The sequence below is a fragment of the Ipomoea nil genome, unplaced genomic scaffold (assembly GCF_001879475.1).
Source record: "Ipomoea nil cultivar Tokyo-kokei standard unplaced genomic scaffold, Asagao_1.1 scaffold0805, whole genome shotgun sequence".
NCBI lineage: Eukaryota > Viridiplantae > Streptophyta > Magnoliopsida > Solanales > Convolvulaceae > Ipomoea > Ipomoea nil.
This window is the reverse complement of record NW_017617233.1, coordinates 2,412,072-2,437,000: the sequence shown is the minus strand read 5'-3', so window position 1 is coordinate 2,437,000 and position 24,929 is coordinate 2,412,072. Positions and strand designations below refer to the sequence as shown.

Here is a 24,929-nt window from a genome sequence, read left to right as displayed (position 1 = left end):
TAATTATAGTTCTATATATACCAATACTGTACTGTGTAGTGCATACGGTACAGAGAATAATATGAAATAATATGCCTTGTTTGGCTCTTTTGATCATTGAATAAAGAGTGATGAGCTCGTTTCGTGTATTTTTATAACGAAATATTGTATTATGTTGGTACCTTAAAACTTGTTAGATATATTAAATATAATATATTTAATATAATGTATATTAAATATAATATAATATATCTATAATATATATTAAATATAATATATCAATATATTATATTTATATATTGAGAGAGAAGAGAGAGGAATGAATAATGTTATTTGAAGGGATGATTAACAAATGAATACAAACCACATATTTATACTAAATGAAAGCTACTAATCAGGAAGCTAATGCTCCATGTACTAATGCTATAATTTAGGCCACTCTTCACATACAATGCATGACCCTCACCCATTACTTTCATTATTTCCAACAAATTAACTAATTATTAATTACTTGCTTGGTTTAATAATTATAATAATAATATTATTATAACATTGCCTCCTTTAAACCAAGTTGGATATATTGGTCATTCCAATTTCCTTCTTCAATTTGAGAAATGTCTCTGTCTTCAGCGGCTTCGTAAAGATATCTGCAACTTGACATTCACTTGAACAATACTCAATGTTGATTTGCTTTTCAGCAACCAACTCTCTGATTTTGTGATACTTGATATCAATGTGTTTGCTGCGACCATGAAAGACTGGATTTTTGGACAACGATATTGCTGATTTGTTGTCACAAAAAATAGTTGTAGGTGCTTCTTGGTTGTGTTGTAGAAATTCCAAAATTCTCCTCAGCCAAACTGCTTGAGTAGCACAGTTTGCTGCTGCAATATATTCTGCTTCTGCGGTTGAAAGTGCTACAATCTGTTGCTTCTTTGAAGACCAAGAAAATATGGCCGAACCAAGATAGAAGGCATACCCTGACGTGCTTCTTCTAGTCTCAACATCTCCAGCCCAATCACTGTCTGTGTACCCAACAAGTTCCACAGTTTCATTAGTAGAGTAAAAAATTCCATCATTACTTGTACCTTTGACATATCTCAGAATTCGCTTTGCTGCAGCTCAATGTGATTCTTTTGGTCCCTCCATGAATCTGCTAAGAATTCCAACTCCAAAAGAAATATCTGGCCTTGTTGCCACCAGATACCTCAAACTCCCAATTAAGCTTTTATAAGATGTAACGTTCACATTCTTACCACACTCATCTTTGGACAGATAGAAGGCATACCCTGACGTGCTTCTCAACATCTCCAGCCCAATCACTGTCTGTGTACCCAACAAGTTCCACAGTTTCATTAGTAGAGTAAAAAATTCCATCATTACTTGTACCTTTGACATATCTCAGAATTCGCTTTGCTGCAGCCCAATGTGATTCTTTTGGTCCCTCCATGAATCTGCTAAGAATTCCAACTCCAAAAGAAATATCTGGCCTTGTTGCCACCAGATACCTCAAACTCCCAATTAAGCTTTTATAAGATGTAACGTTCACATTCTTACCACACTCATCTTTGGACACCTTTAACTTTTCAGCTAACGGAGTCGAAACTGGTTTGGAGTTTTCCATTTTGAACTTTTTCAAAATATCAGCAGCATACTTCTTCTGTGAAATAAAGATTCCACCATCCATCTGAATAACCTCAAGGCCAAGAAAGTAAGACATAAGGCCCATATCGGTCATTTCAAACCTCTTAATGAGTGCCTCCCTGAATTCTGAGATTAGCTTCAAGTTGTTTCCAGTAAAAACCAGATCATCAACATACAGACAGATTAAAACAATATTACCAGAATCCGTGCATTTGACATACAAAGTGTGTTCATGAGGACATCTCACAAAACCACTTTCAACAAAATATGAGTCAATGCAACCATACCACGCCCTAGGCGCTTGCTTTAAGCCATACAAGGCTTTTCTCAACCTGTACACTTTATTTTCCTCCCCTTTCTTCAGAAATCCTGCAGGTTGCTCAACATATATTTCTTCTTCAAGAAAACCATTCAAAAAAGCAGACTTGACATCCATTTGATGCAATTTCCAATCATTTTGAGCAGCAAGAGAAATAACCATTCGAACTGTATCAAGTCTACTTACAGGAGCAAAAACCTCAAAATAATCAATACCTGGTTTCTGCTTGTAACCCTTTGCTACTAACCGTGCCTTAAAACGGTCAATTTCTCCATTTGACTTGTACTTCGTTCTGTAAACCCACTTCACTCCAATTGGCTTCTTTCCAGGAGGTAAATCTGTTAACTCCCAGGTACCATTCTTTTCAATGGCACGGATCTCCTCATCCATCGCCTTACGCCAATGAGTTTCTGTAGCAGCCTCCTCAAAAGTTAAAGGATCACAATCTGCAAAGAGAGCAAATTGAACAATTTCTTCATCAGACAGGTCATTATCATGACCCAAAACATAATCTTGCAAGCGAGCTGGTAAGTGGCGCTCGCGCTGAGATCGTCGAACTGACGACTCTGGCTGTGAAGGAGACTGGACATTATCTGGAATCGGTTGCTCTTCAACAATATTTTCAACAGCAGGAATAACAACTGAACTTTCATCTTTAGCTAACCAATCCCAGGCACCATATTCATCAAAAGTGACATCACGACTTATAACAACCTTTTTTGTTTCAGGATTGTATAGTTTATAAGCCTTTGAAGCGTCACTATAACTAATGAATATGCACTTCTCACCTTTATCATCCAACTTCTTTCTCAATGGATTCGGCACGTGGGCATATGCCAAACATCCAAAAACCTTGAGATATTTGATAGAGGGTTTTCTCCCACTCCAAGCTTCTTCGGGCGTTTTATCACGGACACTCTTAGTTTGACACCTATTCAACACCTAGACAGCACAAGCAACAGCTTCTGCCCAAAAAGGCTTAGGCAGATCCTTAGATTTCAACATGCACCTCACCATATCCATGATTGACCTATTCTTCCTCTCAGCCACTCCGTTTTGTTGTGGAGTGTATCTAGCTGTCATTTGGTGCTGAATACCCTTTTCTTTCAGAAAATTATCACAAGCAATATATTCTGTACCTCTATCAGTTCTCAAGATTTTAACTTCATAACCACTTTGCTTTTCAACAAAAGCCTTAAATTGTTTGAAAACATCACATGCTTCAGACTTTTGCTTCAGAAAGTAAACCCATGTTTTCCTACTGAAATCATCAATGAAAGTAATAAAGTACTTACAACCTCCATATGAGGGAACCTCCAACGAACACAGGTCTAAGTGAACAATCTCCAACTGTTTTGTGGCTCTCCTTGACTTGCCCACGGGAAAGGGATCTCTATGCTTCTTCCCAATCACACAAATCTCACAGATACGATTAGGGACATTCACAACAGGTAAATCAGAAACAAGTTCCTTTCTCGCAAGATAGTTTAACCCAGAAAAATGAAAATGCCCAAACCGCATATGCCATAACCAATTATCATCACAAACTTCAGAATTAAAGCAAGCAAGGAGAGTATGCTTAATTTTCAAAGGAAATAGTCGATTTTGGGACATATTTACCTTTGCAATCAAAACTCCTTTAGCATCTGCAATGGTACAACACCCCTGAGCAATATGTATCTTATATCCTTTTTCTGACAACTGACCCATACTCAACAAATTTTGGTGCAGTTCAGGAACATAGAACACATCGGATATAAAATTGTGAGTACCATCCTTCAACTGAATAGAGATTTTACCTTTTCCCAAAATTGGCACCTTTGACTTATTGCCAAACGTTACTTCAGACCGGACTGATTCATCTAGTTCGGAAAACAATTCTTTCTTCCCACACATATGGTTACTACACCCAGTATCCAAGAACCATATGTTCTTATCTGCAGAAAAACTATCGCTGGCCAAAAGTAAAGTTTCAGAACTCTCACCAGACTTTTCAGCAATGTTTGCTTGATTTCCACGATTGTTGTCCTCATTATACCAACAATTTGCAATCTTGTGCCCATACTTGCCACAATTGTAGCAATGAAATGGAAATTTACCTTGTTTGGTATTACCTCCACCTCTTCCTTGGTTGGAGTTACCACGTCCTCCTCCTTGGTTGAAGTTACCACGACCTCTTCCACTAGAACCTCCTCTTCCTCTTCCACGACCTCTACCAGATCCTCCACCTCTTTGATTAGTGCCAGTCACATTAAGGGTGACTTGACTCTTCAAAGCTTCTTCTGCTAGTGGTTCCGATTTTGACGCAATCCTGTCAATATGACTTTCTACCATACCTTTCAGCTCTGCAATTGATAAGAGCTCGGTTTTGTGTGACTCTGTTATTGAAACCACCACATGGTCATACTTCATCGGCATAGTTCGAAGAACTTTTTCAACCACTACACCATCTTCAATTGTATCTCCATATAGCCTCATCTTATTCACCATATCAATAAGACGAGTGAAATACGCATCTACTGTTTCTGTAGAGGTCATCTCACAATTATCGTACAACCTTCTCAACGACTGCAACTTAGACTTCTGCGCCCGATCGACTCCTTTGTGTGACACCTTTAAGATGTCCCAAGCTTGTTTTGCTGTTTGAGCACGAGCTAATTGCCCAAAAATGGAATAATGAACACCTTGGTGAATCTGACCCAAGGCCAATTTATCTCGCCGTATAGCGCCTGCATCAGCTCCTTCGGGTAGACCGGGATCAACAAAGCTCCAAAGATTTTGAGCTTGCAAATGTGTGGACATCATAATTTGCCAATAATTGTAATCGAGGTTCCCGTCCAATTTGGGACCCGACCATACAATATTGAAATTTGTGGCCATAATTCACTATGAAAAATACCTCGGGGTTGAAAGGTTGACTGGCTCTGATACCAAATGTTAGATATATTAAATATAATATATTTAATATAATGTATATTAAATATAATATAATATATCTATAATATATATTAAATATAATATATCAATATATTATATTTATATATTGAGAGAGAAGAGAGAGGAATGAATAATGTTATTTGAAGGGATGATTAACAAATGAATACAAACCACATATTTATACTAAATGAAAGCTACTAATCAGGAAGCTAATGCTCCATGTACTAATGCTATAATTTAGGCCACTCTTCACATACAATGCATGACCCACATCCATTACTTTCATTATTTCCAACAAATTAACTAATTATTAATTACTTGCTTGGTTTAATAATTATAATAATAATATTATTATAACAAAACTAATTAATAAGATTCGCATTATTATTTTTATTAACTATGATAAATTAATTTAAGTTTTTCTGTGAGGTCACCTTCAAAAATAATTCACTCAAGATTAACATTTTATGTAAACTCTGATTGCGATCTTGTAATTAAGGGTGTAAACGAGCCGAGCCAAGCTCGAACCTGAATAGGCTCGAGCTCGTGCTCATTAATGGAGGCTTTGTTCGAGTTCGAGCTTGAGCTCGTTCGAACACGAGCTTGAATGTTTGAGTTTGAACTCGAGCTCGAGTTTGAGCTCGATTTTGACATTGAATTTGACCTATTTAATATTTTTGATTTAAAATTCAAACTACTTTGTTTTACCCATACGTAATTAATAGAAATCTTTTAGGGATTTTGAGTTTAAAATTTTAATTTCTAAGGGTTATTATTATTATTATTATTATTATATATATATATATATATATATATATATATATATATATATATATATTATGGCTCGCGAGCGCCTCAACGAGTCGCGAGTCTAGAATATCTAAGCTCGGCTCGAGCTCGATTACTAAACGAGTCGTTCGAGCTCGAGCCGATTTGACCGAGCCGCTCGCGAGCTACTCGGCTCATTTACACCCCTACTTGTAATACAATTTCTTAAATTTAAGTTTCTTCGTCCACAGGATTTCTTTAGCACAAGTTAATATATGGATCGTTATGCTGTGAGCATGTCTCCACCTTGCAATATGAGCACGATTCTATACTCATAATTTTTATAATATAAATTTATAATTCATATATTGTAGATTCATCAAATTTATACTTTAAATTCATAATTTTTAAAACTTGGATTTCACGGTCACACAAAAAAAAAAAAAAAAAAAAAAAAAAATGGCGCCAAGATGTGAGAGCAGCTTTTAGTTCCCAGAATCTCATGGCATTATCGGGGCAGGTCCGATTGAAGGGTTTTATAATCTGGACATTCACAACGATCAAATTCATACTGCGCCTTTCTGTCACTAATTTTATCATTTTCGGAGGTAATTTCTTCAGCAAATTTCACTTTCTTCGAGCTTTAGAGTTTATTGCGATTCATTGTTTATAAATTTGCAGCAATTTGTGAAGAAAGCTGTTTGCTAGTTCAACAAATATACCCTAACCTCTCAAGCTTAATCAGGAAATGAAGAAAAAAAAAATGATAATAATCAGAGTCAGAGGCTTGGCTCTCGCCAGGAACATATGCAAAGTCATCCATCTGAAGAATCTTATTCAGAGGCTGGAGTAGAATTTCTTGAGGTATCACAACAATGAATATTCAACATGCATATTAAAAATAAAGAAGCTATTTATTTTCTTACAATATTGTGAATATTGGGTTTCGGTTTTCCCTGTTTTTGACTCTCAATTCCAGGAAATTTGTTGGTTTCAATGCCATTTTGGTTCTTTACTCTATTGACTCTAATGCCAGGAAATTTGTTGGTCTTGCAGTCATACATAATGCCATATTATGATATTTTTGCTCTATATTTTATTGATTTGGACCATATTGAGCTTTCTAGATTAATTTGAAGTAATGAGTTGATACTTGATAGCAGTCAATAGCCGGTGCCTCTTGTGCCAAGTTTATTGGGTAGAAGTGACAGTGGTCAATGGTTGGTGGACAAACCAAATACATATTCCACATCCTTTGACTGACCTAAAATTCCATTATCCATAAGTCCCTTTTTTCCGGGTGAAGAGAGAAATCAACTGTCACTACTCAAGGGTGTGCACGGTATAAACCCCGCCTTGTAAACAGGCCAGTCTTGCCTTGTGAATGTGATCCTTTCCCGTAAAGGACCACAAGTTCCATTTTCTTGTTCATCAGCCAACAATCCCTTATTTCTTGTGTTTGAATATGTATATGAAGAGGCTCTCCTTAGTCAAGGGTTGCTAGAATTTTTTCTTATGTATTTACAAATGTACAAAAGAGGGCCTAACTGCACCTACTGTCTCTTTGAACCTCACATCTCCTATTTGATAAAACTCTTGAAGTTATCTGCCATCTCTGTCTATCTCTCGTTCCAGATAGAAGATGGCTCGAAACACTCCCACAGCTTCCTTTCTTTTGATTGTTGTAGGCTTCATCTTACTCCACATACCTGCGTGCTTCTGTGAAGATGATCAAAGATATGTGGCCTGTGGCAAGGCATTCCGCTGTGCCAATATTGAAAACATAAGCTATCCCTTCTGGGGAGGTGAGCGGCCTGACTATTGTGGTTATCCAGGTTTTGAACTGGATTGCAATAGTGAAGACGCCCCGGTTATCAGTATTCAATCAACAAAATACAAAGTTGTCTGCATCGATAGCTCCGAGAGGAGAATTACAGTTGCTAGGCAGGATTTAGAGAGAGATATCTGTCTGACAAATCCCCAAAACAGCAATTTGGATTTTAGCCTCTTCAATTATGTGTCCGACGACATAAACATCACTATCTTTTATGATTGCTCCTTTGTACCAAAAGTTATTCCACTTCCCAATTCCAATCGATTCAATTGCAGCAGCAGTACCAAAACTTTTGGTTTTTATCTGGTTGGAGATGTGGAAATCCCTCCAGGCATAACATGTGACAGCCATATCATGGCCACAGTCAATCAAACAGGTGCTCGGGTCTTGGCCAGCCATACTGGTGATCCTCGCCAAGTTCTTAGAGCAACTCTTGCTAGTGGGTTTTCACTGCAATGGACAGCTGATAATGCCTTCTGTGACAGGTGCACCCAATCTGGAGGGCGATGTGGCTCCAGTTCAAATCAACCATCAACACCCTTTGCATGCTATTGTGCTGATGGATCTCATTCAATCTTCTGTAACGACAAAAACAGTAAGTCTTTATAATTTTGTTAAATTTTCTTACTCGTCTCTCTTTTTTTTTTTGGCATGGTTGCACTTTGGATGTTTCTTAGCTTTGATATTTGGATTTCCTGCCATATATAATCACTGACATATCATTTTGGTTGTTGTCTTGCAGATAACAATAATAGCAGACAAACAGCACTGGGTATAGGTATTGCCTTCTTCTTGGCATTGACAAATCAAACTGATACATCTATGACTTTTTCTTCTTTTTTTTGAAGTACTACTGACTCTGTTACAATGTAGTATCTGTTCATAGCTACTTTCTCAATCTACTAAAGCACAAAGAGTCAATACCGCTCCCACTAGACCACAATGTCATTGGCATGATACATCTATGACTTAGTGGCTAAACCTAATTCTTTCTTGCTCGACTTTCAGGCCTTGGCATAGCGGGTGCTGTACTTGCAGGCATCGGGATTGGATGGATAATGTTCTTTTATAGACAGAGAAGAAAACAGCAGGCACACCAACCACCCCCTACTGACCTTCCAGTTCCTTCAAGCAATGGCCCCTCTGATCCTTCAACCTCTTCCACCACCAACATCCCTTCATATCATTCTTCAAGGTCTCAGACAGTTTTTGGAACTGAAAGCTCTTATTTTGGGGCTCAGCTCTTCAGTTATGCTGAACTGCAAGACGCCACTGATAACTTTGACCAATCTAGAGAACTTGGAGATGGTGGCTTTGGAACTGTATACTATGGTATAAGCACTAAACCTTCCTTGTCTTTTGTTGCACTCATCTTACCTCTGAATAACCCTCTGCTTTATATACTAACTAGGAGAGCTCCAAGATGGTCGGGAGGTTGCAGTGAAGCGTTTGTACGAGAACAATTTCAAACGTGTGGAGCAGTTCATGAATGAAGTGGAGATCCTGACCAAGTTGCGCCATAAGAACCTTGTAACACTGTATGGATGCACATCGAAACAAAGCCGGGACCTTTTGCTTGTTTATGAATACATTCCTAATGGAACAGTGGCTGATCATCTCCACGGGAAACGGGCAAAGTCTGGGATGTTATCATGGTCTATCCGGTTGAACATTGCCATCGAGACAGCTGAAGCATTGGCATATCTCCATAGATCTGATATCATACACCGCGATGTTAAAACCAATAACATTCTCCTAGACAACGATTTTCATGTGAAAGTCGCGGATTTTGGGCTGTCCAGGTTGTTCCCAAATGATGTTACACATGTGTCAACCGCCCCACAGGGCACCCCTGGTTATGTCGACCCGGAGTACTATCAAGTTTACCAATTAACAGAAAAGAGCGATGTGTACAGCTTTGGGGTGGTCCTGGTAGAGCTTATCTCATCGTTACAAGCTGTGGACACTAGTAGGCATCGCCATGACATCAATTTGGCTAACATGGCTCTCAACAAGGTCCAAAACGACACATTGCACGAGCTCGTTGATCAAAACCTCGGATTCACAACTAACAGTTCCGTAAGGAGGATGACCACGCAAGTTGCCCAGTTGGCCTTTAGATGCCTGCAAGGTGAGAGAGACATGAGGCCTTCAATGCAAGAAGTGGTTGATGCTTTGAAGGGGCTACAGGATGAAGAGCTTAATCCAGACAAGGTGGAGGTATTGGATATTGTGGTGCAGGGTGGTGGTGTTGCTTTGAAGAGTAATGCCACTCCCCCTTCTTCTGATTCTAGTGTTACTGATAAAGGGATTGGGAGCTCTACAACAAGCTGTAGTTGGTGAGGGATCTTTTCCCTACTATGCTTTATTTTCCATTGCAGGACGAGACTAATACAGTCGAGTTTTGCTCGACTCATTCGGGACAGTTCTCCCAAAGGTAATGGCAATGAATAAGTCTTTATCCATATATGTTATGTTATTTTTGGTTCATATTTTTTGGATGCGAGGAAAATACGTTGTCACTATCTGAGGGTGTGCACTGTTTTTGACTCATTTTATATATGTAGATAATAGATAGGCTATTGAAATTTGGAGCTCTTACAATATAAATTCTCTATGTAAATATGATTAAACATTTTTTTTTTGGTCAGAAAAATAGAGAGAGGCATGAATCAGAGCAAGGAATTGCCCCACCATAGAAAACTCTATCTGAGTAATTTAATATTCCCATCATGCTGATTTCTCCAAAAAAAAAACATAATTAAAAAACTGTTTTAAATTTTAATAGTCCTACCTATTTGATCTTGGTTGATATTAAAAACTTAATGAGTTTGTTTACTCAAAATAGTTTAGTTTTCACTAAGTGATCTGCGAATCAGGCGACCCATATATTAGCTAGATAATCTATCTCTTTATTTGGTTGTTCGGAGTGGTTTACAAATTACTCCCCATCATTTGTAATACTGTATCGTCGGATTTGAATTAATATATTTAGTTCTTTGTCAAAAAAAAAAAAAAAAAAAAAATCTTAATGGTATGCAATGCGTTGTGTATTGAATAATTTTCATTTTTGTGTAATAATTCATAAACTACACAAAACACATGAAAAATTAATTGTACTAAAAAGCCTTGCAAGCGGACCGAAAAATATTAATAATAATTATGGTAGGTATAGTAAAAAAATTTCTAAAATTGGAAATTGTGAGGCGAAAGTTATCATCAAAGTGTGGGAAGTGACAGGTGTAATAATATAGGTTTACATACGCGGACATTTACGTTAGGCTTAAATCATGAAAGTCATACACCTGCATTTTCATAAATCATTCTATAATACTATTCCCACTTGCAGACAACCATTATTCACCTCTTTTTTTTCTTTTTCTTTTTTTTTTTTTTCAAATTTTGAAAGTAAAAACTTTGTATCATTATTGTTTCATTAGATTTTGAATTTAATTTTTATTAATATATTATCAATTGAATTTATTATACATATTTTTAATGTAATTTTTTATGTAACTTAAGAATTATTTTATATGTAATCAGCTATTAGCTAACAATTAATTTATTAAATATCTTTTTACAATTAGTTAATAATATCAACTAGTCAAATTCATTAACTTAATTAGCTAATAATTACTTGCCAAACATTTCAAAATTAATACGGTGAAGCAGAGAAATTTGAGTTATAAAAAAGAAAAGTATATGCACTGAATTCAAAGTGGGTACAGTTGCCACGTGTAGAAATGGTGCGTCAGGCGTGAGGGGGGGTGGATGAAAGCCCAATAAGAACCGAACGGCCCGTTTTCTAAACTTCCACTTTTTCCCTCTTTTCTCTCCATTTTTTTTTTTAACTTCATAACATTTCCACTTCTTCCACTGCATAATTACTCTGAGAAATTCCATGGCGCAACTCAAGCCCAGATCTCGCTTCTGAGAAAATCAAATTCATCATTTTCTTCATACTCTGCGAGTTCGCAATTTCAACGATTGTAAACAAGGGCGCATAACTCGGATCGAAGAAAATGGCGACTCTGCAGAAATTCAAGCTGTTAGCGACCCAATGCGCAGTGGCCGGAAGCCCAACGCGGAGCCCGACGACCAGCCCGGTAATCCACCTCCGTCGCCGGAAGACGCTCCGCATGCTGCTCAGCCGCGGCGGCAGCGGGCGACGCCTCCCGCGCCGGGATAATGGCTCGCCGGATCAGCTTGACGGCGATAGCGATTCGAAAGGGGAGGGGAAGGAGCTGGTGGTTAGCCATAAGCTGAAGGATTTGTTCGTGTCTTCTCCGCCGTCCCCCGATGAAAAGTCGTCCGGAAACATCCGAGAGGGGCTGCTGTCGGCCGCCGCCGCGGCTTGCGGCGGCGGCGGCGCGTCGTCGTTGCGGCGAATCGGAAGCCGCTCGCTTCGGCCGCTGTCGGCGACGTTTCGGCAACGATTGCTCAGGCGAGCTTGGCGGCCAGTGCTCATGGCCATACCCGAGTAATCTACAGTTGTACGGATATTTAGAAAATACATTTTTAGATTTTTTTTTGAAAAAAATTATTTAATTACTGCGTATATTCCTTCTTTTGCTTTTTTCCACTCGCCGGAAACATATATTCCACCTTTCAAAATTACTTTTGGAATATTAATATATTATTTATTTATATGCCATTATTTATTTCATTCTCATACATTTTCTTTCAATTTCTTGAAATTTTTTAGGAGTAATTTGCGGACAAGTTGGTTCTATCATATGTTCAAGTATTTAATGGGAAAATTGGAATTTCATAATTTGGGTCATATTGAAATAATAATAATAATAATAATAATTATTATTATTAAAATTTTAAGAATAAGGACCAAATTAGAATTGTATACAAAAATGTAATTTGATCATTAAATCTAAAATAATTACAATTGACTCGTTAAAGTAGCCAAAATAATTATGAAGTAGCCAAAATAATTATGAAGTAACAGGTCTAATTAGAAAATAATTACAATTGATTTGTTGAATTAGTTAAAATAATTACTGAAATAACATATTCACCGTTGACGTATCAATAAATTTTTAATAAAATATTTTTAAAATTTATTTTATTAATTTTAAATAATAAAATCTAAATAGTTTACCGCTAATTACTGAGTAATATGTTCCTCGATGAAGTGCACTTTGTCTGTGGGCTATGAGCCTATGATAAAGTACATACTTCCATCTCTAGCGGAGATTAAAGAAAGAGGTGAGATTGGAGTTTTTTTTTTTTTTCCCCTTTAATTTTTGGTATTTAAAATCACTAAAATAATTTATTAAAAGTTAATTGTTACGTCAACGGTTAACCTAGAGAGCATGTCACTTATGACTCAATTTTACTATTTTGACTTGTTCAGTGCGTTGATTACATTTTATTAAATTTTAGTGATCTAATTATATTTTTGTGTGCAGTTAAGTAACTAATTTAATTTGATTTTCTTTTAAAAAAAAAACTAATTTAACCATTATTTCAAAATGTTATAAGGTAAAAAAAGAATCATGCCTATTATAGTAAATAATTATTATTTTAAATATTAATGACTTAGCATTGTGTTAATATATACTATATTTAGAAAGACTTGTAGTATACTCATAATCTTTGGATAATGTAAGACAGGCGGCATGCTACACATTATTGCAAATTTAAAATTTTCAAATTCAAGGGGAAAAAAATAGGAAAAAGAAAAGAAAGAAAAATTTTTACTTTAGAAGAAAGATCACTTTGATATTTTTCTACCTTATCGCGACAATAATAGATCTTCAGATCCAAAATATTACCACTTTAGCAAATTAATAGTATCCCATTTTTCTTGTTAGGTTAAATAATATAACCAATAATTTATAGTATCCGCATGGGCTTAGTTCAATGGTTCAGTATTTAGGAGAAAATACTAAGATTCGAACATCGACGATGATAGTGTGGGATTATGTTTAAACTGGACAGATCCCTTGTGAGCACTGACATTTAGTTCTATTTGCTAAGTTTTGAATATAAAGTTCAAAAATTGTGAATAATTTGTAGTTAAATAATTTTTTGATAAATAATTAATTGTAATATTATACATATTAACTGTATAAAGAATATTATAACCCCCCCCCCCCCCTCCCCCCAATCATGACGTGAATTTTGACACTGGTTTACTGAAAGCATTAAGCGGCGGTGGGGATCACACCACCACTTATCACTTTGCCTTCGTTTCTACTCTTTGCTGTTAGCACTAAATTTCATGTTCTTAATTATTCACATCATTCAAACCTAATCTATTATTTCCTCTATTTTTTTCTTTTTATTTATTTATTTATTTATGAATTATGCAGAGTGCAGACAAATTCAAAATTCCATTCATATGTTAAACAGATAGCCTGACGGGTACACACATGTAACTTCCATGAGAACTACCTAGTACCTCTGTGAAAACATGTAGACATCCGTTTATCATTTAAGATTATCAAGTGCTGAAAATTAAATAGGAAATTGTAAAAATATGGTGAGATTTCCATGCTAATAACTAATAATACACAGACCTAATTAAATATGTAATCTTTAACAACTACATATGCAAACTTCGTAAATTTTAAATCTAAACCATAAATGTTAGATCTTAAACAGTAAAAAGTGAACCACTAAATCAAATAAAACAAAAAACTCACTCATAAACTTTAAAATCGAAACGTGCAATGTACTTTTGAATTTTTGCATGCAAGCGCATTTTTTTACTACTAAATATGCAAAATGTTAATATTATATGTGCAAAAATGTTAATACTCAATGTGCAAACCTGAAAGAAATCTAAAAATTGTGTATTTAGTGTTCAAGTTTGTATCCGTTCAATTTTTCTATATGTAAGTTAATTAATTCTTATTTCTCTTCTAAAGGCTTGTTCTCATATAATCCAACACACATATATATAGACACACACATGGCGGTGGGCACTAATTAAAATTGAAATAAAAGCATTGCTTTTTGGAAATGGTGGGGGCAAAGAAGAGATGGAGTTTGAAAGGTTGTGCTGAGAAGGCCAGTTGGAAAAAGACATGAAAAGTTGACCACTATTCTCATCTCATCTAAACATCTATCTGTCTCATTTACTTACTTTTTGACGATAGATGCCTGCTTGGATTTTGAGCTTCATTTTCGATTCTTTATTAATTTATACCACTTTATTAAAAGATTAAATTGCCTTACTTCTGTGTTACACTACACTACTCATCAACACATTAGTTATGTTTGTTTCACTCTTTTAAATATTTGTGTTTTGACTCCACCTTCAATTGTTTAATGTTCATTCTTATATATATATATATATATATATATATATATATATATATATATATATATATATATATATATATATATATATACTACCACAAGAAAGTGAAGAACCATTTAGAGTTGCTAATTTGAAAAGATTGAACGAATGTTAAAACAATGAGAGAGATAAAATGTGATGACCTTTTCATACATAATTCAAATTTTAAAGTGTAATTAACAACATTGTAGACTGCAACTCACATATGTACAAGTGTAGTGAACAGATGCACTTTGTAGCTTTGTTTAGTTGCACTTTAATTTGTAGTATTGACAATTGCACTTTATAGTGTGACTAATATCATTAGTTTGAATTATTTACAAAAATGTTATCGTATTTTTCAACATATGCATTATATGCTTTGTTTAATTCCATCAAGAGTGTTTATAGATGCACTCTATATTATTACTAGTTACACTTTAAAGGTTTATTTGGAAAAATGTCATTGCCAATTTTTTTTAATTGCTTAACAAAAAATAATACATAAATGAAGAAATGCAACATGGGCTTTGCCCTACTTAAACCAATAACATTTTTAACACAGCCAACATGTCCAAAAATTTTGCATGGTCTGTTTATGGGCTGTGATTACGACTTAAGATGTCCAATCAATAATGATGCTCCATTTTTATTTATTTCATATTTTAAAAATATAGATTAAATTAATCAACTTGATATATATACTTCTTTGAAAAATATTATACCCCTCTTATATCCACCATAGAGCAGTAGTGAAGTAGGTGCTCTTGTTGTATTTTTTTCCCCATATTAATTCACTCCTCGTAGGGACTCTTGACATGACAATATTGATAAACTTTTTTATAAAAAAAAATTGTTCATCTTCATTAATTGATCGATCATTTTACAAAACAACAAGTATACACATAATGAGTTTTTTGGCATATAATATTTGGAATCTTCATCATTATGAAATTAATATGAATTTGCTTAGGCCATGCTAATAGAGTTTGACTTTACATAAAAAAAAAAAAAAAAAAAAAAAAGGTTTGACAAAAAACTCTTTGAGCATGTTTAGTAAATGGCAGATTCGTCATTTTGACATTTTGACCCAGTTAAAATGTTGAAAATGTTGTTTGGTTAAATGACAGTTTGGAGCAGCAATTTGCTTCAAACCGCCAAGTTTACAAACGCTGCATAAATGGCGTTTTGGGGAAATACTTTCTTTCTCTTAAACGCCCTTAACATATTAAAAAAAAAAAAAAAAAAAAAAAAAAAAAAAAAAAAAAACTTGAGGGAGCTTAAAATGCTCCTTGATTTGATTAATGAGCCTGCCCACCAGTGGATAGCCATAGTTGTTAGAAAAAATGGAGCCTCAATTCTCCACTTCTCCTACCGACGTGGGATAAATGGAGAAACAAATTAAAATTACAAAAGGGCTGCGGCTCCCCTTTATTTTTTTTTTTTTATTTTTAGTTTTTTTAAACATTATTATTATTATTATTATTATTATTAATTATTAATTATTAATAAATATATGTATAACCTTTAGGTCATTTTATATATTAACAGTTGATCTAAATAGTTAATTTTACCAAATATCTTTTTACAATCTACTATTTGCTAACCGTTAACCACTAACCGCTTATTGCCAAACAAGACCTTTAACATGATACACAATTCTCCAAGTTTACCTTAAAGTCTTGCTCTAGTGGTAGTGTGGAGGTTAGAATACAACTAAGAATATGGAAAGTCATTGAGAGACCTTGACTGATCAAAATATATTAAGAGTTTAAGACCCATTGTGTGCAAAGTATACATGTACGGGTGGGAACTTAGGGACAATCGGAGTGATTCACAATTTACCTCTTTTAGTGGATCTTGGATAAGAGTTTTGAGGGTGTAGGATTAATCAAGTTTTAGTGTATTGGTTCTCCGATTGACTTGATGTCACGACTGAAGGTGGCAATGTAAAGTTTAAATTGACCATATTTCGAATGTATGCAATTTTACCTAATAGCTTACAAGGATGGTAAATTGGCACTTTTAAATAATTTTTAATAATAAATTTTAAAAATAAAATATAAAAAATAGAATATAATAAAAATAAAATATAATAAAGTTAATTATTAACAATTATCTATTTCACCCCAGCGTTTTTTATTTTTGTTCTTTATTTTTTATTTTTAAAATTCATTATTAAAAATTATCCATTTCACCCCAGAATTTTTTTTTTAATTTTAAATTTTTTATTTTTTATTTTTAAAGTTAATTATTAAAAATAATCCATTTCACCCCAGTATTTTTTTTTTATTTTAAAAATGAATTATTAAAAATTATCTATTCCACCCAGCGTTTTTTATATTTGAAATTAATTATTAATTATTAAAAATTATTTTAAAATATCAACTAATCATCTCCGTATATCAGGTGAAATTGTATACATTTGAGTATTTAATGATTTAATTGTACTTTTTCATTCAGCAGTCTAATTACACTTCGAGGTTACATTCAATTGTCAATTTAGACCTTATTCCTTAAAAAAAAAAAAAAAAAAAATTGAAGTGAATGGGGAATATACAATTGATCACGTATTCGCGTCAAAGGTCTGAACGATAATAATGGGAAGTACTGGGATTTAGGGCATAAATATTTCTCCGACCGGAGGGAGGGAGCAATGGAGGAAGACGACGAAAGAAGAGAGGCAGCGATAGCATCCGCACCGTCTCTACGCCCCAATTTCAGGCCTACTTCCGGCATCACCTCCGACCAGCTCTCTAAGTTTCAAGTATGTCTTTCTTCTCATCCTCCAAGTGCCTCTGCTATCTAACCTAAATATACGTGTTATAGACTAGTAAATTGTAAGAATTGATCTAAAGTCAGATGCATAACTTAAAAACATGTGTTTTTGATTGCGAATTTGATCGAATATTTGCCACTTTATTTTACTGTGAGGTGTTTTACTGAGCTTTTTTCTGGAATTACTTGTTCAATGACATTGCAGGTCTTTTTGTTTCTGGTGCATCAATCAAAGATAGCATAGTAACAATAAAAATAAAAATATAGCAATAATTTAATCTTAATTTTTCATTAAAATTGTATATTGTAGAAAGAATTAAAAAATTTCAAGAGGAATTATTTAAGAGGAAACTGATTGCATTGCCATTTGTGTGCAAAGGGTGTATATGCTACAGTAACACTGCTTTGCCTGCCTGCACTGTTTCATAGTTTACTGCTTCCTTTGTTGTTTATAGTGACATTATGTTCTGTGGTACTTGTATTTGTTAGGAATTGCATCGAAGGCGTTTACAGATAAAATCAAGGTCAAAAACTAAAAATTACTCGAGGAAAGGTTTGTACTGTGGTTGTATTTATGATTATGTAAAAGTGGAGACGTATGCCTGTTTCTGTCTTATAGATGCTGAATGATCTTGGCAGGAAATGTTAATGGGCATGGCAAATCTCATGGTAAAGACAGCAATGCTAAAGAATGTTTAGAACATATGAATGAAGAAGTTGATGGTCCAACAGAAGATTTAGCGGTTCCAAAAAGCAGTTTGGCTGATATTTCATCCTCACAACAAGACAATACAGTGTCACACAACGAGTCAAGCAAGCGCCAAAAATTGCACTGGGGGTATCATTTCCTCTAACTATTCTTTTCCAATTGCATAAAGTCTGGATTTCATTGCATCAAAATTGCACTGCTGGGGTCACTAAATAGAAGTCCTGCGAGATTGACTTGGCTCATTTTGTTATTACCTAATCTCCAGAAAGTGAAATGCGTATTTGATATCAACTACTAGACAGTACTATCAAGAAAATACCTTCTGTAGGAAAAGAGAAACAAAATAGAGGCCCGGGGCAGGGGTGCAGGGTTGGGGTTGGCTTATATATGCTGCTTGCTTTCAGATCCTTTTCCCATTATTGAGCTTTTACAGTTACTGCATTTCTCGATCTTAGGTTTATCTTTCCGTTGTTAATCTTTTGAGTATCTAAAACTGCAGCCTTGATGTGAAAGAGAGGTGGGAAAGAAAATCCAACATGTAGAGAAATCAGCACAGCATGTTATCGACGCTTATTTTAAGGAATTAATCATGAACCTCAGTCACTGCTACTCATTATATGTGGTCACAACCTGTGTCTGAACCACCCATCATTTGCACAGTCTGGCCTACCTGAAGAAGGGTTATAGCATTTGGGTAACTGCTGAGCACTTGGTTGCCAAAATGATGGGGGGATACATTACTGTAAAGCCAAGGGCTATAATATATCTTGTTTGGTGGACAAGAAGATGAAGACATCAGCATTGAAAGATGAACCCCTGTCCCCTTCCATTTCTATGTAGTTTATTCACCATTGATGTTGATTGCACTATTTAATGGATTCTGTTTTCTTTTTGTCATTGAATGTCACATTATTGAATGGATGTAAAGTCTCTCTCTTTCTCTCTTTAAATTTTTAAATTTGTCTATTATTATTTTGGGTAACAGGAAAACTTTAACTATTACCCGATGGTGTGTACTAGGGGTGTGCAATCGGTTTTTGAAGGTTTAATTGTTAACTAAACCGAACTTTGTATTACCGAATTAATCGAATCGAAGTTTTTTCAGTTAATCAGTTTTGGTTAACCGAAGTTTTTTAAGCTAAAGTTTTAAATTTTTAAAATAATACATATAACAATACGTATAATAATAAATTAATAAGAAAATATACAAACACAATACCATAACAACACTACAAACTTAAAAGCACAAGTTATAAAGTCCAAACATTCATATATATTTAACTATTTATATATATATATATATATATATATATATATATATATATATATATATTTAAAATTTCTGTTAACTGTTCGGTTCATTTGGTTAATCGAAAGTTTCGAACCGAATTAATCGTTAACCGAAATTTTACAAATCATTTAATCATTAACTGAATTGAAAATTTTCAATTAAAGAATAGTTAACCGAAATTCTTCGGTTCGGTCGGTTAATCGAACTTTCACCAAAGTTTGCACACCCCTAGGGTGTACCGGGAAATTTTGCCTTGTAATCTTAGCCAAGGACCATAAAAAGGTAAATCAATCTAAATTGACTATAACTTATTGCCTCAAATTTGAAACCTCGTAATTAACAAGTTAACCCGAAGGGTTGTGCTATTCGTGTTTTATTGTAATTTTCAGGATGATTGTTGATATTGTAAGCAAAATTTGTGCAATGCAAATTCATTATTTCTAAAAGGTTGAACCCAATGCTAAATGCCATGCAAATTCATATATACAGCAATCTGGGATAGAACTCACTTCAAGAAACAAAAATTGGGCAAACCCTTGGCAAGAAAAAAAAAAAAATTAATTAAACAATGATAACTTCTTCTTGTTCTTATCCTTGCCACCGGAAAAGATGGAGCTTAAACCGAAGAGGCTCGCCGGCGGAATATTCAAGACTGGGTTTATCCTGATCCCACCGTTACTCATGAATTTCTTCACCGGAGGCTTTTGATAATGACTACTAGACAGCACAGACTGCGACTGTTTGATTGATGAAGAAGAAAATTTCTTGTAATGTGGTTTTGGATTGAAACTGTCCTTTGTAATCGGAGAAGAAGATCCGGTGGAGTTGCTCCGTGATAAGAGAGGCAAAGGGCACAGAGCTCCACTCCCACAACTCAAACTGGAACTCCGCCGGAACCTCCATGGCTTCGAACTCTGCTTTTGCTCATCCGATGACGTTAAAGTTTCCGCCTTTAATGACTTCTTCCTACAATCATCAGCTCCGTCGTCTTGCGGCGGCGGCGGCGGCGGCGGAGGATGTGGTGGCGGTGGCAGCCTTACCTTTCTTTGCGGACCCATTCTTCTCTTGATCTGAATGGGCAGAATTTTTCCGTCCAAGAAAAGCTCATCCGCCGACGAGGATTCATAGTCTAAAACACAAAAATCGAAATCAATGCTCGACGACGACGAAGAACTCACTCGCATGTTTCTTTGCTCCACTGGAACAGGAACAACCTCGGCCGGCGGCGACACATCCCCGGAAAACGATATTCTCGGACTCATGATTATCGAGCTGGAATCTTCAGAACAGAGCTCAACAGCCATTCCAACTGAAATTTCACGGTCCTGCAAATTCGCTAAACGACCATTGAAAATTCAAAACCTAACCACAAGAGTCAAAAGTGGTTTTTGAATTCAAAGCTGCGGAATTCAACAACGGGGTGCCATGGATTTATAGACACGACACGGCAGAGGAAAACATCATGGACATCACCGAAAAAGCGAGAGATGAGACGATGTATGATGATGATGAAGAAAACTTGAAGGTTTTGTGTTGGGTGCACAAATCTTGAAGATGAAGAAATGGGGATTGCGCTTGATTGCTTGCTTGCTAGCATTCCAAATGTAGAAAGTAGAGTGATGAATGCCAACCACTGTTGTGTTTGACCAAGTCTGCAACCGACGTGGGAGAGATGAAACATGGCATGAGTCTCATTGCTAGCTCGTGACACAATGGGACAACCTATGCAATTTAGTCAAACTAATTGATCCGCTAATCACAAGAATTTTTCTCTCTAGGGTTTGCTAGAGTTTTCTTCTCCCCTAGGGTTTGCTAGGTTTCCGACGGTTTCCTACGTTTTTTTCGGGTGATCATCACTGTTTGGCGACGCTAGTCGCAGCGGGCAAGTGCGTATGGCAGCGATGGTGGATGGCTCAAAAAACTTGTTTACGGCGGGTTCTGGATCACAGACTCGCCCAACCCAATGAGTACGCTGAGTTGGAACTGCCGTGGCTTGGGTAATCCACGGACAGTTCGAGAGGTGGTGGACATGGTGTCCAAAAAGCAACCCGACTTTGTATTTCTAATAGAAACTAAGGTAGCGCGAGATCATGCTGAGCATCTTCGTGTTACGATTGGTTTCGAAGGCTTATTTTATGTTGACAATGATGGTTTGAGTGGTGGATTAGCGTTATTGTGGAAGAAGAATAATACGGCGAGACTCCTTAGTTACTCAAGAAACTACGTTGATATTGAGGTAACTATGACAGGTCATCCGGCCTGGAGAATGACGTGTTACTATGGTTATTCGGACCGTAATAGGCGTGCTGAATCATGGGATTTGTTGAGAATGTTGGCGGCAAAATCGAATCTCCCGTGGGTGGTGGTGGGGGATTTTAATGATTTGCTATACCAGTATGAGAAGAGAGGGGGAAATCCACATCCGAATAGCCTTCTTCGAGGTTTTGGGGAGACGATTGAGGATTGTGGATTGGCCCAGTTGCCAATGATTGGATATCCATATACCTGGGAGAAGGGGAAAGGGACTGCAAACTGGATTGAGGAGAGACTTGATAAGGTCCTAATAACGAACGAGTGGCGCAATATAATTCCCCATGTAAAGGTTATGAATTTGAGAACCAGGAAGTCAGATCATTCAGCCATTTTTTTCACAGTTCAGGAGGAGGTAGGGAGGGATGGGGTTAGAAGAAGGGGTTTTAGGTTTGAGATGGCATGGTTATATGATGAGGGATGTAGGGGTGTGGTGGAGCAGGTGTGGCAGGAAGGGAGAGGGCAGGGTTTACAGGGTTGTGTTCAATACTGTGGAAACCGGTTAACACGATGGGGTGGGGATCGGTTCCATAAGTATGGGAAACAGATTGTGCAGCTGAAACGGGATCAACAACGTTTGAGAGGATGCACTGACTCGGCCTCTCTTGTCGAGTTTCAGCGAATAGAGCAACTTCTGAGTCGCACTGAGGCCCAGGAGGATGCATACTGGAGGCAGAGGGCCAAGCAGCACTGGCTCAAGGAAGCTGACGCCAATACCAAATTCTTTCACAGGTATGCCTCTCACCGAAAGAAAAAGAATACTTTACTTAGATTAATGAATGACAATGGGGATTGGTTGGAGGGGGATCCCATGAGAGATATCATTCTGGACTATTTTAAGAATATTTTCAGCTCTGGGGGTCCGGGAACTGGAGATGATTTTTTTGGGGGGATAGAACCCAGGGTATCACAGGCGCAGAATGACTCACTATTACGGCCATTTAATCTGGAGGAAGTAAAGGATGCATTGTTTGCAATGTATCCGGATAAAGCACCAGGACCGGATGGAATGAATCCGGGTTTTTATCAGCATTTCTGGGATGTGGTAGGAGGGGATGTTGCGAGTTTTGTGCTAAACTGTCTTGAATCAGGTGACCTCCCGTCTGGCTTGAATGAGACAGATATTGTGTTGATCCCTAAAAAGAGTAATCCAGAGTTAGTAACTGATTTGCGCCCTATAGCACTTGGCAATGTCATTTACAGAATAATAGCTAAAATGATGGCTAATAGAATGAAGCCTTTGATGGAAGGAATAATATCTGAGACACAGAGTGCTTTTATCCCAGATAGATTGATAACAGATAATATTCTATTAGCTGCAGAAGTGGGGCACTTTCTGAATCGAAAACAGTGTGGATTGAGGGGCTGGGGTGCACTTAAGCTGGATATGGCTAAGGCGTATGATCGAATGGAGTGGCCTTTTCTCCGTAATATGATGATGGCATTGGGTTTCCATGATAGATGGGTTGATTTGATTATGAAATGTGTGACCACAGTCTCCTATAGTATTCTGATAAATGGCTCAAGGAGTGACCCAATAATACCCACGCGTGGTTTGAGACAGGGAGACCCGCTATCCCCATATTTGTTTATTATCTGTGCAGAGGGACTCTCGTTGTTACTACAACAGGCTAACAGAGCGGGATTAATTCATGGATGTAGGGTAGCAAGAGGTGCCCCTCAGATTTCTCATTTGTTTTTTGCGGACGATAGCCTTTTATTCTTTAAGGCTAATGTGGAAGAGGCTAATGAGATAAAGAAATGCCTGACTGTATATGAGGATCTATCGGGACAGGTGGTTAACTACCACAAGTCGAGTATTTGTTATAGCAGGAATACGAGTAATGTGGATAGGGAAAGTGTGGCTCAAGTTTTGGGGGTGGAGCAGGCACCAAACTTTGGCAAGTATTTGGGTCTACCTTCGTTTGTGGGTAGGAATAAAAAGGCAGCTTTTGCATATATTGAGGATAAAATACGCCAAAGAATTGGGTCGTGGAATAAAAGGCTATTGTCTCAGGCAGGGAAAGAAATACTGTTGAAAAGTGTGGCACAATCTATGCCTACCTTCTCAATGAGTGTTTTTTTGCTACCTATATCAGTATGCACGGCTATAGAAAGAACGATGAATAGATATTGGTGGGGTTCTGGGACGGACAACCGAGTTCACTGGAAGGCTTGGGACAAGCTATGTGTTCCTAAGAAGTATGGTGGATTGGGTTTTAAGGACCTACGTGCATTTAATCTAGCTATGTTGGGGAAACAGGCATGGCGAATGCTCACTAAGCCTGATTCCTTAGTAGCTCGTGTTTACAAAAGCCGATATTTTCCCAGGGATACTTTCTTTGATGCGCAGGTAGGAAATAATCCCAGTTTTTGTTGGCGAAGTATAATGGCATCAAAGAGCATAATTTGTAGTGGGGTCAGACGAAGAATTGGGAATGGGGAAACTACATCTATATGGACCCATCCATGGTTACTGGATGACCAGGACCCTATGATACAAACAGAGATGCCTATACAGTTACGAGAGGCCAGAGTAGTGGGGCTAATAGATCAACAAACTGGTACATGGGATAATGAAATTTTATCAGATTTATTTCAACCTACGGATGTCGAGAGAATTATGAGAGTACCTGTATCCCGGGATTATAATGATGCATGGTATTGGTACGGGGACCCGAGAGGATTATATTCTGTGAAAAGCGGGTACAGACGATTGGTGGGAGATTATGAGAATAATCAAGACCCCTTTACTAATTGGTTAGCTTTATGGAGACTAAAAATTCCACCAAAGTGGAAAATGTTCCTCTGGAGAGCTATTTGTGATATTTTGCCTACAACTACGAACTTGCTTTTAAAGAGGGTGGAGGTGAACCCATATTGTGCTATGTGTGGGATATCACATGAGAATACAATGCATGCATTAGTCTTGTGTGATTTTGCAAGAAACATTTGGGATCAATCCAACCTTACAATCCCCAATATTGTCACGGATATTTTTCATGTTTGGTTTGGGGAACTTCTAAATATTTTAGATTCTGATGGAATGTTATATGCAGC

General features: G+C 36.5%; 4 protein-coding genes across 7 annotated transcripts; 3 read left to right on the top strand and 1 right to left on the bottom strand.

The window, feature by feature from the left end:
* Positions 1 to 6,233: 6,233 nt before the first annotated feature.
* Positions 6,234 to 10,123, top strand: LOC109177543 (LEAF RUST 10 DISEASE-RESISTANCE LOCUS RECEPTOR-LIKE PROTEIN KINASE-like 1.4). Its single transcript, XM_019326924.1, has 5 exons — positions 6,234 to 6,255; positions 6,393 to 6,511; positions 7,283 to 8,077; positions 8,485 to 8,813; positions 8,893 to 10,123. The coding sequence occupies exons 3-5, from the start codon at positions 7,290 to 7,292 to the stop codon at positions 9,822 to 9,824; spliced, it is 2,049 nt and encodes a 682-aa protein (XP_019182469.1). The 5' UTR covers positions 6,234 to 6,255; positions 6,393 to 6,511; positions 7,283 to 7,289; the 3' UTR covers positions 9,825 to 10,123.
* A 1,181-nt stretch (positions 10,124 to 11,304) lies between these two features.
* LOC109177626 lies at positions 11,305 to 12,135 on the top strand. Of its 3 annotated transcripts, none has more exons than XM_019327041.1 (2): positions 11,305 to 11,802; positions 11,842 to 12,135. In XM_019327041.1, the coding sequence occupies exons 1-2, from the start codon at positions 11,504 to 11,506 to the stop codon at positions 11,963 to 11,965; spliced, it is 423 nt and encodes a 140-aa protein (XP_019182586.1). In that variant the 5' UTR covers positions 11,305 to 11,503; the 3' UTR covers positions 11,966 to 12,135. The 3 variants fall into 3 exon arrangements, with proteins under 3 accessions (XP_019182586.1, XP_019182584.1, XP_019182585.1); XM_019327039.1 differs by having other exon boundaries at positions 11,839 to 12,135; XM_019327040.1 differs by having other exon boundaries at positions 11,305 to 11,805.
* Positions 12,136 to 17,354: 5,219 nt separating this feature from the next.
* Positions 17,355 to 19,205, top strand: LOC109177532. The gene is made up of 4 exons (XM_019326909.1): positions 17,355 to 17,548; positions 18,049 to 18,112; positions 18,199 to 18,397; positions 18,768 to 19,205. Exons 1-4 carry the CDS (start codon positions 17,438 to 17,440, stop codon positions 18,808 to 18,810), a joined length of 417 nt encoding a protein of 138 aa, XP_019182454.1. The 5' UTR covers positions 17,355 to 17,437; the 3' UTR covers positions 18,811 to 19,205.
* Positions 19,206 to 19,962: 757 nt separating this feature from the next.
* Positions 19,963 to 21,278, bottom strand: LOC109177542. Of its 2 annotated transcripts, none has more exons than XM_019326922.1 (2): positions 20,041 to 21,278; positions 19,963 to 19,994 (listed from the first exon to the last, which is right to left on the bottom strand). In XM_019326922.1, the coding sequence occupies exon 1, from the start codon at positions 20,861 to 20,863 to the stop codon at positions 20,117 to 20,119; it is 747 nt and encodes a 248-aa protein (XP_019182467.1). In that variant the 5' UTR covers positions 20,864 to 21,278; the 3' UTR covers positions 19,963 to 19,994; positions 20,041 to 20,116. The 2 variants fall into 2 exon arrangements, with proteins under 2 accessions (XP_019182467.1, XP_019182468.1); XM_019326923.1 differs by lacking the exon at positions 19,963 to 19,994 and having other exon boundaries at positions 20,025 to 20,479; positions 20,525 to 21,278.
* Positions 21,279 to 24,929: the final 3,651 nt, after the last annotated feature.

Bases quoted from the DNA above. Each gene is read 5' to 3' on its own strand.
- LOC109177543 (XM_019326924.1), top strand. From the start codon at position 7,290: ATGGCTCGAAACACTCCCACAGCTTCCTTTCTTTTGATTGTTGTAGGC. The intron at 8,078-8,484 runs TAAGTCTTTATA...TCTTGCTCGACT, and splicing joins TTCTGTAACGACAAAAACAG to TTCAGGCCTTGGCATAGCGG. The intron at 8,814-8,892 runs GTATAAGCACTA...TATACTAACTAG, and splicing joins CTTTGGAACTGTATACTATG to GAGAGCTCCAAGATGGTCGG.
- LOC109177626 (XM_019327039.1), top strand. From the start codon at position 11,504: ATGGCGACTCTGCAGAAATTCAAGCTGTTAGCGACCCAATGCGCAGTG. The intron at 11,803-11,838 runs CCGAGAGGGGCT...CGCCGCGGCTTG, and splicing joins GAAAAGTCGTCCGGAAACAT to CGGCGGCGGCGGCGCGTCGT.
- LOC109177532 (XM_019326909.1), top strand. From the start codon at position 17,438: ATGGAGGAAGACGACGAAAGAAGAGAGGCAGCGATAGCATCCGCACCG. The intron at 17,549-18,048 runs GTATGTCTTTCT...TGTATTTGTTAG, and splicing joins ACCAGCTCTCTAAGTTTCAA to GAATTGCATCGAAGGCGTTT. The intron at 18,398-18,767 runs GTATCATTTCCT...CTAAAACTGCAG, and splicing joins CGCCAAAAATTGCACTGGGG to CCTTGATGTGAAAGAGAGGT.
- LOC109177542 (XM_019326922.1), bottom strand. From the start codon at position 20,863: ATGGCTGTTGAGCTCTGTTCTGAAGATTCCAGCTCGATAATCATGAGT.